Source organism: Dermacentor andersoni, chromosome 1 (genome assembly GCF_023375885.2).
Source record: "Dermacentor andersoni chromosome 1, qqDerAnde1_hic_scaffold, whole genome shotgun sequence".
NCBI classification, from domain to species: Eukaryota; Metazoa; Arthropoda; class Arachnida; order Ixodida; family Ixodidae; genus Dermacentor; species Dermacentor andersoni.
Genome location: NC_092814.1, coordinates 60,104,819 through 60,118,866, shown reverse-complemented (window position 1 = coordinate 60,118,866; position 14,048 = coordinate 60,104,819). Strand labels below are relative to the sequence as shown.

General features: G+C 44.0%; 1 protein-coding gene and 1 non-coding gene across 3 annotated transcripts in view; one reads left to right on the top strand and one right to left on the bottom strand.

Annotated features, from left to right (window-relative positions):
- Positions 1-365: 365 nt before the first annotated feature.
- Positions 366-14,048, bottom strand: part of arm (armadillo) — a 65,493-nt gene continuing 51,810 nt past the window's right edge. Inside the window, exons 14-15 of one of the 2 annotated variants that reach the window (XM_050193570.3) lie at positions 12,006-12,105; positions 366-1,488 (exon numbers count right to left, since the gene is read on the bottom strand). In XM_050193570.3, coding sequence (XP_050049527.1) covers positions 1,280-1,488; positions 12,006-12,105 — 309 coding nt within the window. In that variant the 3' untranslated portion in view covers positions 366-1,279. Of the gene's footprint in view, positions 1,489-10,886; positions 12,106-14,048 lie in introns of both variants that reach the window. The other variant, XR_008608557.2, reaches the window with a different exon arrangement.
- On the top strand, positions 10,380-10,452 carry TRNAS-UGA (transfer RNA serine (anticodon UGA)). The gene has a single exon. It is a non-coding gene; the product is annotated as a tRNA-Ser (tRNA).

Below are 14,048 nucleotides of genomic sequence, written 5' to 3'. Positions count from 1 at the left end.
GGGGGGGGGGAAGGTAAGCAAGGAGAAAAACCTGGCGTGGTGTCTGGCTTGGCTAGCGACCTGCTACTGGGTAAAAAGCAAGTGCAAGCGATGTTGCAGACACTGCCCCATTGCCTTTTTTCAGGTATTTTCAAAATTCGAGATGTCTGCAGCAAAAAGCTTTTCTAACTAAGGCATGAAAAACATGCAAAATCTCAGCAAGAAAAAGAAAATTTAGACAACCAATATTTTGAGATGCAGTTTCAGTAAATGATGATTTACTGTATTTGTATTAAGAACTGAAAATACAGTAATGAAACAGAAAATTGCAGATGTACTGCCTGCCTGAAGTAAAGATTATTTCAGCAGCATACAAATACAATGGACAAGTTTATGCTGTCTACTTTATTTGATACAGTGCACAGACACATACATAAAATGACATTTCAAGTATACCCACACTGCCTTATGCCACCTAATACAAATGAAAACTTGTTCTATTCTCATGTGGATGTCTCATCAATACATACATGCTGGATAGTAAATACAAGTATGTCTTAGGTAAAGAGTAAAAATGTATCACCAGGTCAATATAAACGTCCGAAATGCGAACAATTGGTGGCAAGATTTTGATATTGCAACACAACAGCCACAGCACTTGTGGCAGAAGGAACACAAATGGAATACTACACATTCCTTGTAACTTGACAGTAACAAATATCAGCATAATTGCCATCTTGAAGGACATTGAATATGAAAAAGTACAAACGCCAAACATGGCACTTAAAGAAACGATGATGCACATAGAACTAAGCCTACACTGCTTTGTGAAGCAGTGGAGCACAAATCGATTGGCACAGCATTGACTGCCCAGAACAGGAAAAAAAAGAAAAAACGTGGGGAAGACTAACTGCATTACTTAAAAACAAATGGACGTAAAGGCAGACAAGACAAAAAGAAAAGCTGCCACCAACCACAGTTATGGAGATCCCATAGGTGTGCCAGTATTATAATTAGGGACCTTGGCAGAAAAAGTGGCCTTAATGTTTGACACAGCCAGCATGCTCCAACTTCTTTGCCTCTACTAGGTGCCTCCTGAACCAAGAGCATTAGGAGCAAAGATTCTCCGCAAAAATTGTCCCCCTCGTGCACCACTTTTAGAGGGATCAAAATCTATGCTTGCCCCAAACGTATGGTTCATGGGAAAAGCACGCTCTAGCTGCTCAAGAAATGCATAAAAAAAAATTTATGGAGAAGGGGAGAGCCAAAACCAAGCCTATGGCCAGCAGCTCCTGGAATCCTATAGATCAGTATCATACCAGGCAGCCAGCTGGCCACTGCTGTCCTGCTGAGCTGGTGCAGGAAGGGAAGGGTCAAGAGGGTCAAAATTTAGGTCACCCGGGGCATCAAGGTCCATGCCTGTGTCCATCGGGGTGTAATTATGTCCACCTTGTGATGGCCCCAAGTCAAGTCCTTGCATAGAGTCTATGGGGACTTGGTTGTCATAACCTGCACATTTGACATAGCAAAAAGTTAAACATGGCACAATCAGGCAACAGCTGCAAGCCATACAATATAGTGGAGTCCACTTATAACGACATAATACACAGTGTCATCATCGTAACTGATAAGATACTGAAGCCTCTTCATAGTGTTTTCAACCAAACCAGGTTAACAGGGTGTCTACCAAGTTATCATTTCCAAATTTCCAGTTTTCCAGGTTTTCCCCAAGTGCATTTGTAAGATTCCCCGACTAACACAGAACTTTGTTTTATGTCAAGACAGGCTGACACCATGTCGCCCCATAATGTCACACTCTAGTAAGCATTTTAAAGAATATAAAGCGACTTTTCAAACTGGAGTAGTGTTTTATTCAAAAAGGAAACGGAAGGGAAGGGTTAGTAAAATTCGCAGCGAATAAAACTGTAAAACCCATTGCAAATCAAGTCGAACAATCTCAAAATACGAATAAAAGTAGATGCATATACCAGCAGATATTTTCGGATATGTGCTATTTCTATCAACTAATAGAGGTATGAAGCTTGAATTTAGTCACAAGTGAGAGTCTCTGAAACAGTTGGTAAGTCAACCTCAACTATCCTGACACTCAGACACTGCAAAATGCCTCAGTGTTGCGTTTCACTCCTTTAAAAAGTTTATTTTGGTTTGGATGAGGGACACCTGCATCTCGGCATTAGCCAACACTTTGTTTTTAGAGCTCAAGTTCATTCAAAGAAGCGGTGGCATGCTTCTTATCCTGGTCATTAACGCAATGCGTAGGACCTTTCTGTTCTCTTCCTCCTTCCGCCACACGGTTGCCTCACGGACCATTTGAAGCATCGTTTTGGTTAGTTGTACAGTCAATGTTTGATTTTTCGGACTCCCTATTGGCCGTGAGAACGTCAGGAAAATCGGGCAGTTCTAAAAAAATGAATGCATGTCTTTTACTGCCCTTAGGGTCTCAAATCGCCACAGGCACATTCAAAAAAGCTCTGAAGGCCTTCCAGTACACTTGTTATGCATATCGGTCCTCGTACTCTGACAGGAAATGGCAGGTGCATGCGTGTATAATTAAGGAATACACATATACTGTGTCCCGTGACAAGTGCCCCTTCCCACACTTTATGCTTCACTGCAACACTTTCGCGTATGATTTACCACGTAGCAGTGTTGTATTGAAGCGAAGCTGACTTCCAGGAACCAGCATTACATGCAATGCGTCGTGCTTTCTGAGCTTTGAAGCCAATCGCGAGAACCACAAAGGTGGAGTCTTTCATTGAAAAACACCACACAGAAAGGCAAGAAGCAAGAAGCTTAATAGCGAACGTCGAAGCAGCTAGCCCTAGCGTTGCCGTGGTGGTGGCTATGGCTGCCAGCGAATATGCATGCACCGGTTCAAGGCGACAGTGGTGGTTTTGATTAATGCCCTGTCAGACCTGCATTCAGACGGTAAAGTTTTCTTGCATCCGAAATTTCAGACGTTCTTATATACAGTCAAACCCACTTATAACAATATTCAGGAGCCACGAAAATTCCATTGTTACAACCGATAATTGGTATAGAGTCGAACCCGACTATATCGAACCCGTTTACATCGAATTATTCTATATATCGAACAATTTCTGGTCACGGTATAGTTACAATGAGTATATATATAGCAAAAATTACGCTTACATCGAACAAATATTGCAGTGACTCCCGATATATCGAACGTCAAGTGGCGGAAAAGTGCCCCCAGAAGTTGGCTTTCCCTCGCAGTAGCGGGGAAACCCGGCGGCGCCGCTCCATCCAACCGCTCTCCCTACCGTGACCGCGCTGCCTGGGGCTGTTCGGGCGAGCCGTCGACACTCCCCCTGCCGCGCATAGTGAAGTCTATTGTCCTCCCTCTTTCTCTAGCATCTTTCACTTCCCACTCCCTCTCCCCTGACGACGCTTCGCCGTGCTCCCTCACGGGTTGCAGAATCAAGCGTCCTTCCTTTCTTTAGATCACTATCTATCGACACTCCCCAGCAAAAAATGATCCTGGCCCGCCTACAGCGCTTGCTCAGACAGCCAATCAGAGGCTCTTGTGCGCTCTTCGTGCAAGATGGCGAAAGTGCGAGTTGTCTGGCTGCCTCTCTGGTTAATCGTGTTTGCGCCTTGTGGGCCTTCTCCCGCAGTGTTGCAGTGATGAAGCGGCAGAATTCGCCTTTCGTCGTGAAGCTCGAAATCATAAATCGCGTCGAACGCGATGAGAAGTTGGATCTCCCCGCAGCGTGCAAGATTCCAAGGAGCACTCTCAGCACGATTAGGGCTAAAGTGGCCAGACTCGCAACCCGGTGCCCATGGCGTCAGACGCGTACGCACGGCCGTGTACGAGGCGTTCTTCATACGTGCCGGTTTCCGCGTGCTCGGTGATGACTAAATTCTGATGAATGCGACGAGGCCGTTGCCAGTGTTGCCGAAGTTTGGAGCGAGCTGTCAAAATTTCCGGGACATTCGAATCAACAGTGGACGAGTTTGTGAGTGCAGATGATGGTGTCGCGACGACGGTAGATCCCGAAACGAAGACTACATCGCCGACATCGTACCGAGCACAAATGAAAGTAGGCACGTTGAGGAAAGCAACTACGGTCCTTTGCCCACATCCTCCGAAGTGATTGGTGCACTCGCATTAGTCCGGTGCTTCTGCGTGAATGCGGAAGGTTGCGGCCTCAGCTGCTCGGACTCCTTAGACAACGTGGGGAAGTGCGTACGTCGCAGGCAGCGAAATTGCCCAAGCAGAAGAAAATGCAGGACTAATTTATGCGAAACTAAGCTAGTATCGTCAATAAAGTGATTTTATAAATGGGATGTGCTTTTATGACATCCAATTATTTAGCAGGCTTATATCGAATTATGCTCTATATCGAACTGATAGGCGTTTGAGAGTTCGATATAGCCGGGTTTGACTGTAATCGGGTTGCGTGAAAAAATCAAAATATGGGGATGGCAGAGCTGTTGTGAGAAAACTAATGGCAGGGAGGCCACTGCCCCTCCCCACCACCTTCCTCCATCCGGCTGCCGATTGTGTTCACTCGTTTACCTGCTTCCTCGGCACTCCGATCGCGTGTAAAAAGCCACAGCTTTCAGCGTTAAAGAATCGAACTGCTATAACAACTGCAAAGAGGGGTCACGGGTGGCAAGTGGTATGCAAAGCACTGCCGAGGCATCGCTTTGGTGGCCCAGGGGCCTTTTAAAGAGTGAGAAGGATGCCACAGCAGCCTGTCAGCTTGAGAAATCCAGAAGAAACACTGAGGCGAGATTGCCACAAGCATCTGACCACGTACTTCTCACTGGCTTGCACGAGAAAACCTTATGTCCGTCAGCCTTGCTTTACACGAAGCTTGCAGACATCCTTCTTCAAAGCATCCAGGTGCTCCACGTAGTGCAGCGAAAGGTTCCTTGCGAAAACGAAGCCCCGAAGGGACAGAATAATCTGCTGGGTCTCCTGTGAGGACAACGTTGAGGCAGTCTGCCCTACTGCATCATTGCTGCCGTCGCTATCTGATACAAGCATGTTCGTGACGATCGCCTCATCAGGAGGCCTGCCCTACTGCATCATCACTGCCTTCGCTATCTGATGCAAGCACGGTCGCGACGCTCGCCTCGGTTAGAAACACTTAGTTTGCAAATCTGCAGCCGTGCGGTTTCTTTTCACCGGCAACGTCGTGCATTGTTGATGATCAGCGGGCAGATCAGCTATCTTCCGTTTCAGCAGCAAGAAACCACGTGGTCAAGAACGATTTCAACGCAAACAACAAAGACGAACGTGAGCAATTAAGCTGTTTGCCGAACTCCGCTGAAGAACAACGAGCAACATACGAGCAACCTGCGAGCAGCGCAGTTGGTGCGGTTCATTCGTGTTTCAGAGGGTGGAGCGGCGTTGAGCTGTGGGCACAGCTGAGCTGTGCGTGCAGCCCATTCGTGTTCGGAGGGGTGGAAGGGCAACGGGAGAGAGGCACACTGAGATGGCTAGAAAATGAGCGTGCGGCGGCTGTTGGAGTAGCGGCCCATCGTGCAGCAGCTTGAATTTCGCATTTCACTACCTTTCGGCTCAGACACCTAGCAGCCAAACTTCATCGTTAAAACCAATAATGCGGCAACGGGGCATTGTAGTAAGCGGGTTATTTCACCATTGAAAACATACAAAAGTTCACGGTGCAGCAGCTTCTCATTGTTACAACCGATATATTGTTAAAGCCGGTATCGTTATAAGTGGGTTCGACTGTATTTACTCTATGGGGTACGAGGTAGTGCCGCGAAGCTGTCCGAATTATCAGGCCGCCTGGAAAGTCTGTCATAGACTTGCACTGGCAACTCCTCCAGTGGACGACACAGGGTCAAAGATTATTTGTTACGATTCCTTTCTGTTACTCGAGCCAACATTATCGAGACTTTCGTTCCCTTTCAATAAAATAATAGCTAATTTTCCCCGATAGAGGCACAAATTCCCCGAGTTTTTCCTGAGTATTTCCAGACTATTTAAATTCCCTGAGAATTCCCAGTTTTTCCAGTAGGTAGACACCCTGGGTCAAGTATGCCAGCTAGCTGCCCTCTACCCAAGTGCTTTCCTAACTTTCTCAGATTCTGGCACAAAACAGGTAGTACAACATTAGTCCCACTGATGTTTGAACCATGAGAGGAACAGGCGGGCAAGTGCGTGTATACCTCGTACGGAAACAGATCTGGCTATACGTAGCTACAACTGCCTCCGATTGTAGAATTGTGCTACTTTTCGAAGTAACTCAGGAAAGTGCCAACGAAGGACTGCTGTTAGCATATGAGAAATGCCTGAATAGCCAGGTCCCACCTACAAAAGAGCAAAGTATTTTTTCTTTCTTTTACAGCGTGCTTAATGCCGAACATGCAATTTTAGCTACACCTCACATTTTCTATTCAGCGGCTTCTTAAGCTCTGGACTTACTGTGTACAGAAGTCTTCAAAATGTACTCGCCTGAAGCTGCACTTTACAAGGATAGAGGGGAAAAAAAGACTGCAGCCCACATAACTGTAATTCTAATTTTCTGTGACTATTGTGATAAGTGGACTACACTGTATTGTACAAACACAATCCATCGGCAGTGCATTGCAGGGTGTTCTGCCCCCATGTGAATTCAGTGGACTAAGACATGCAGAACAAATAAGAAAACTTGATACATGCTTAACTGAAATGAAGAAATGAAATGAACTCACACACCTGCATAACAAAGTGAGGTAGGATTGTATGCTGTAGGTGTACATAGAAACCTTGACATGGGCACATACAATCAGAAATAGCTTTGTTATCATAGGAATTATATACATAATCTATTCTTAACATAAAGTGGATGTTATGCTAGTGATAGAACCATGGTGAGCCTAACAAATGAAAAGCTCGACAGCATAAGTTACATCAGCCAATAAAGGCTCCCTGGTTGCCACCATTATTAAATTAAATACCTCGTCAGGCTCAGTAGCTGGTGCCTTTTATTGGGCTACAACAATGCTAGGCTGATAATCTTTCCCACATGTTTTTACTTTGCTGGCGTAAGCTGGCTAATAGTACAATACATTTAGTAATATTATAGTATTAAGTTACGACTAAGCTTCCCAACGTTTTGGCTTTAAGCTAAATGGGCAGGTGCAGGGAACCACCAGTAAAATTGGTGGCGGAAAGAAAAAGAATTATTGGCTGTTGTAGCCAATAATTCTGTTCTTGCAATCAGTGTGATGCACCACAGCCATTGACGCAGCTGTTCTATTTAACACAGAAATAAATTGCACTCTTGCATCTCTTATATAAGCTCTTTGAAAGCAGTTTTTGTTGTCAGCATACTTAAATGTTTTTTTTCCCATGGCAAACTGAAAGAATACAAATCAGAGAAACATGATCAGCTTATTGATTCTTGAAGAGTGTGCTTTTTCTTATGCAATGAGGTGACTGCCATAGGCAATCTCATCTACAGCGAAGTATGAGAGGTAAGTTGAGGTAGATTGCTCAAGATGGTGGTCTTTTAGTAATTTTCTTCAGATTCAGATTCAGATTTATTGGTTCCAAAAAAAAGAAGTAATCTTCATCGCTAACTTCAGCATTTACAGAGAGCCCCATACCAAAATACACCGCTTCTAGAAAACATGCTGAAAAATGTTTGCTAATAATTGGTGAAAGTAAACACTGCAAAACCAGAAGCCTAGCTAGCCAAAAGCGAATGTACCTTTGTATGCCCTTAGTATATACATATTGCAATGCAATATCAACTTCTTGCACGTTACACATGGTACTATCGGTGTCAAATGCAACTATATGAGCCTATTCTTTTGAAGTGAGACTCTCCTTATGGACTTTCCATATTGTGCAGTGTTATGTCCACAACATTGAGATACAGCAATGAACATGCCATAAGGAAATAATGCCTCTCCAAGCGTTATTAGCATATCTGCATCATGTTTGAAGGGTAATGCAAAAACTTAGATGGGACGAAAGGTTTCTGCACTACCCTTCAAAAAATTATGAGGTTTTACGTGCCAAAACCACTTTTCTGATTATGAGGCACGCCGTAGTGGAGGACTCCGGAAATTTTGACCACCTGGGGTTCTTTAAGTGCACCTAAATCTAAGTACACGAGTGTTTTCGAATTTCGCCCCCATCGAAATGCAGCCGCCGTGGCTGGGATTCGATCCCGCGACCTCGTGCTCAGCAACCCAACACCAACGCCACTGAGCAACCGCGGCGGGTGCACTACCCTTCAAACATGAACCAGTACCCAACTTGCCAAACTGACTATTCTGTTTAATATGTTACATGCAAAATGAAAAAAAGAGAAAGCAAGATGCTTCCTACAGTCGAGTCCAAACATATCGAATTCCAAGGGCGTCAAAATAGCTTGGTCCAACAAGTAAAATATGAAGCGAAGAAACGTTTATAAGCCTCCTGCCATGTCCAATAATTACCTCTTTGCAGCAGGCTGCATTTTCACAAAGACCAATGTTTTGAGTGGCGAAAGTGGATGCACATGTCCTTACTAAATTGTATGTCGGCTCTAGGTGCTTGTGAACTCCACACTGAATGAACTATAATCTGTGTGCCATGTGCACAGTGAATGTCATCTGTACCCAACGTGGGGAGACATGTATGCATAGGCAACTTAGGTGCCCTATTTTTCTACGTCTGCCAAACAAAGAAAGAGGTCATCTAGATTGAATGAAAGCATGAAGCATTGATTTTAATGATATACAGTATAATCGTGCAATAATGAAGTTGAAGGGGAACAAAATTACTTCATTGTATTCATTACTTCATTCATTCATTCGTTATATTCATTACTACCCTTTACTGCAATATATGCCGAATGGGGTGCGCAATTTTAAACACGCATAAAAGATCTTGTTTGCAGTCTGCAGAACTGCTACATGGCCCTACATGCGGTGCAATTTTAATAGAACAGCAATAGAATCTACTGTGTGCGCAATCCACGGCTTCTAGGACCTGATGCAACTTCTTTTATGATAGCTGCCTTCAATTCTAATGTGTCGCGCTTTCGTTACCGCTTTCCACTTTTGGCTCATCTATGGCGTCGTGAAACTAGCAAAATGGCAACGCAGTTGTAGAAACCACCTACCACACTGCAACAAAAGCAAATTCCGTCGTGGTCAAGCAGCACGAGGCACACAACACAGCGCGCGGATTACACAGTTGATGCAGGCTGATCCACAGCTTTCACATGACTCCACTGTGTAAATGAAGGCAACAAAGCTTGACGTGTCGGCTAAGATTGCCCGACCCGTGGCCTCCAAGATTCCACCTGCCCCAATGCGACTTCGGAGGCCACTCCTAGCTGCACCAGCCTGCGCAGCGCAAGCGGATGCACTGGTCTATCACACCCTCATGCGCAAGCAGCGACTCACCATTGCGATCGCACTTCTCACCACAGCGAGAGAGAGAGAAATGTGATGGCGATAATGAGCTGCTGCTTACTTGCAGTGGTGAGGAAGACCAGCATCACTCAAGAGCGCATTAACACGGGGATGCAAGAATTTTTAACTTTTGCACTTAATGTGTGCCGAAACCCACAGAAAGTGCTACATTCAGCGTGTAAGGGTCAAATTTTTTGGGTTTCAGAGACAAATCTAGTTCGTTCTTCCATTTGCAGGACAATTTTACTTTGTTAAAATTAGGTTTTAAATACACTGATTTCCATGGGGATGACAAGGGGAATTTTACATCCATTATATTATTATAATGAGGTTTTGCTGTAGAATGCACAGTCAGTTGCGATGTCCACGGCATGTTTCAAGAATCTTCCATCTCTGACTGCAATGCAGATCTAAATGCCCATACAGGTTTTCGAGGGATTTAGGAGGTTTAACGTTCAAAACCAACACCTGGGCTTTGATAGACTCAGCAATGGAGGGCTCCAGATTAAATTTTCGTCATGTGGAGAGTGATAAGCATGTTTGAAGCAAGCCTCCTCACACAAGTGTTTGTGGCTGACTGAGGCACAGCCAGAGCATGTGTAAGGAGGGGAGTGGCACCTCACTGTGGCAGGGCACTTGCATCACTCAATGCGTCACATATATTTGTCCCCTATGTCGTCCTTGGTGTCAGTGTTTGTTGGTTTCTTATGGTACGACTAAAGAAAATACGGCCCATCGGTTAACCGCCTTTCTTCTCATTAATTACTTAACAAGGGTCTCGAATCCGGCAACACTGATGCCTTCAGGTAGAATGCGTGGGTTTATTGACCAGTAGCCTTCACCCGAAAAGATCACATTCTCGCCACGCCTGCGGCAGAAAGGATGTGCTACATCTGCCGCCAAGGTCTGTGAGTGGTGGCACTAGCTAACACTCCCAGGGTTCTACTAAGGAAACAAATACCCAAGAAAGTGGATGGGGAAACAGCGCCGCGGTAGCTCAATTAATAGAGCATCGCACGTGAAATGCGAAGGTTGTGGGTTCGGTTCCCACCTGCGGCAAGTTGTTTTTTCATCCACTTTAATTTCCATTAGTTTATCGTTTCTTTAATTCATTTATTAAGCACAAGTAATTTCCCCTATGTCGTCCTTGGTGTCAGTGTTTGTTGGCTTCTTATGGTATGACTATTTAATATATAGGCACACAAATGGACACGGACATGAAATGTCACTAAGGGCGAAGAAGAAGATATGGGTACACAACTTTTAAATACCTTTGCCAATGATATTCAAGGCAAGACTTCACTGCTCAATATGGGCAATTACTTGCTATATTCGAATTTGATATAAGTGGACTCGGCGGCATAGATAACTCGGCACGTCTGAAAACTAGCATGCACTAACATGCAGCACTCGGGCATCACAGGGTGCCTGTTATGTAGGTGACCAGACAAGGCATGCACTGTGCTGCATGCTTAGAGAAGTGAAGTTCATACCACTGCATGATCCTTCCAGATAAAGGACAGCTCAGAGGAAAAGAATGTTTTTGAAGCGATCAGTATCAGACACTTCAACAATAGTTCTTTGAGCTCCAAGGAAAAACAAGTGCATTAAGCACAACGACTGTGCACATGATTTCGTTGGCCTTGAGACCCATGTCGCAGATGTTACGACCAAAACAGCTGTGGTTAACTTGGTTAGTTGAAAAGGTGACAAACACTGACCTAAGAGCATTAACGCATGCGACATCGCATTCGAAACACTGTGCGATGAGCTGCGCACATTTAAGCTTGTCGCGTTTTCGCGTGAAGTGCGTTCATGGCTGGGGATGCGCTCACACTTATTACAGACTGACATTTAACATACTGCTCGCTGAGCCCCGCCTGAACCTTGTGGTCTCAAAACCAAGCTCATTGATTTCAGCAAAATTATTCACTATGGGAACTAAAAAGCTTTGTTTAGACAAAACTAATGTTGCAGAGCACACAGCATTCACATACATACTCAAAAGCTTTCTCAAAGGAAAATCACAAATTATATGTGAAACGTGCCTGCTGTAAATACTTTTGATAAATTTATCTTTCATGAAGCCTCTCAGAATAACAAAAGCTTACATCAAATAGTCATGGTAAAGTTTAACGATTAAGCCAGTTTTTTAAGCCTGACATGTGCAAGCAAATAACTGGCATGTCCTCCTGTCCTGACATGAGATTTTCGAAAGGCTTTGCAATGCATAGCACATTTTAATTTACATACTTTTGACCAACTTATTCTATTAAATCAAGCATACTTATGTTTCATAAGAAAAACAGCAGCACAACTGCCTTTAGTTACATGATCCAATTTTCTTGCTTGTAAACACAGGCAATCAAAGCACAAGTTTTGCACAATGCAACTTCGGCACATTTGACAAAGGGCAAGTACATCTGCAGAACTACTGTCGCAAGTGAAGGCAATAAGTGTTTCCACACATTCCGTCTAAGTACAAGAAGACTGAAGCTCAGCTTGTGAACAAAAGCAGTAAAGTCGTTCAATTATGGGCGCCTAGCCAAGCTCGTATTCTCTTTGGGCTCTCCTGTGGCCTCAAAGGTTGTTGCTAAGCACAAAGGCCTCACCCTGCTGGGAGTAGGGATTGTGGCGCCCACTAGGAGGTCCTTGGCTTCCCGAGTACATTTGTTCATGATAGGCATCCAGGTTCATGTCCATGTCTGGCCCCTGAAAGCAGCAAGCAGTCAAGTGTTGATGACAAATTACAACAGACAATATGGGCACAATCGCACAGTTTATCAGGAGTGGATCAGGAATGAAAGAAAGGTTTCACTAACATCTCCCGATGCAGCACATACAGCATATGCCCAAGTAGCAATAGGTCATCTTGTACTGCTGCAGGCACATTGGCTTATGTAGAACCTAGGCTGTGCAATCAACAATCTTTGAAATAGGATCGAATACAGCCATCGTCTAATAATGCGGACTCTGAAGGAATGTCCGATGGTCCAAATAATCGAGTGCAAAATGATTTGCCAAGAAATAAATATCTTTATTTCATTACACTGCACATCATGAAGCATCCTTTCTAAAAGCACAAGCACAGATGGATCATTACGAAGAAATAAGCAGTTTATATGCAACCTCTGGACTCTTCAAAGCATGTGTGCACATGAATTCTCAAAATGAAGTTTTAAAAGGCACGTTAACCCTTTCAGGTCCAAATTTACTGTATGACAGGACAAACTAAATTATTCTCGTATAAAGCCACCTGGGTAAAATAAACCAAATAGATAGCGCACACTTATATAGTCGTGATTTTACTGCATGATTCTAAGTGGAATCACTAGGACTCGGTGGTAGTTAAACGAGCACATTGCAACTGAATGCCAGAGAAGAAATGGTCAGACGCTATAAGTGTTGTATCTAGGACATGTAATTTAGGTAGGGCTCCATGTTCTCGGATAACTTCGAAAAAAATGCGATAAAGGTTTTGACAATTCGGATTTATCCGATAAACTCCAATTTTAACAGCCAATATGACCCTGTTCCATTCTTTATTGAAAGCCTTTCGAAAAGGGCATGTTTCAAGCAGTCACTGATACATCGACCGGTTTGGCCAATATAAATCGCAGTACAGCGACATTTCGTTGCCGCGAGGTACGGAATGCATTGAATCCTATGGGCGTTCGCCACGGATACAAAAATGTTTCGTTGTCGCGAGAATTTCGCTGTTGTGGGATTTCGTTATCGCGGGTTTCGACTGTACAACTGACAGCCTCTAATAGTCATCCCCAACCAAATTAAGTAATTACACATAAGTTCGCCAAGATTTTCACATCTGCATGTTCAAAAAGGCCCATATTGTGCAATAAAGCAATTGGCTTATTTTTTAAATGCCGAAATGAGCATAAAAATATTTTTGTAACTTTGACTTTTGCAATAAACCCATTATAAATTATTTTATGAGGTGCAGTTAAAAATGGACAGCTTTATTACACTCATCAATGTTTCAGGATCGAAGTGCAAAAGACAATGATTTTGTCTTCATTTGTTGTGAAATGGCACTGGGATGACTGAAAGCAACTGCACAAAAAATGAAAGCTGAGAAATCAGAGCTCGAAGTTTCATTTGTTGTAAACATTTAAATTTTTACTTTCAACACCTAAAACCTGCCTCGGATGTAGTCCTTTGCCTGTGAGGACACATTTTCTTTACACTTTGATGTAGTTTTTCGCTTTCTTACAGCAGTTTCGTGCACCTTAGGTGCCTGTTTGATCATTGTGCATCCATCCGTCGTGCAGAGGTAGATGACAGTGCATTCAAAATGTCCGCTCTTGTCTCTCATTGCGCAACCTCCTTATTAATGAGAGTTGGAGCCGAAATCCACAGTTGAATATTTGACGCGAAAACTTCTACTCTGCCGATGTTGAGTTGCCGTCACGACCACATGCGGACGCACCGTCACCATCGCCCACGGAAGAACAAAAAAACGTGCGTACGCTGCCACGATCGTCAATCCTGTTGATCGGAACACACAGCTCGTGCTGTACAAATGTGCACATGCGAGGGCACATGCGAAGACAGGGTTGCCAGATGGTCTGAAGAAATAATAGCCAAATGATCTCAAAATGTAGCTCAAAAATAGCCAGACCCAAACTTTTTGAGTG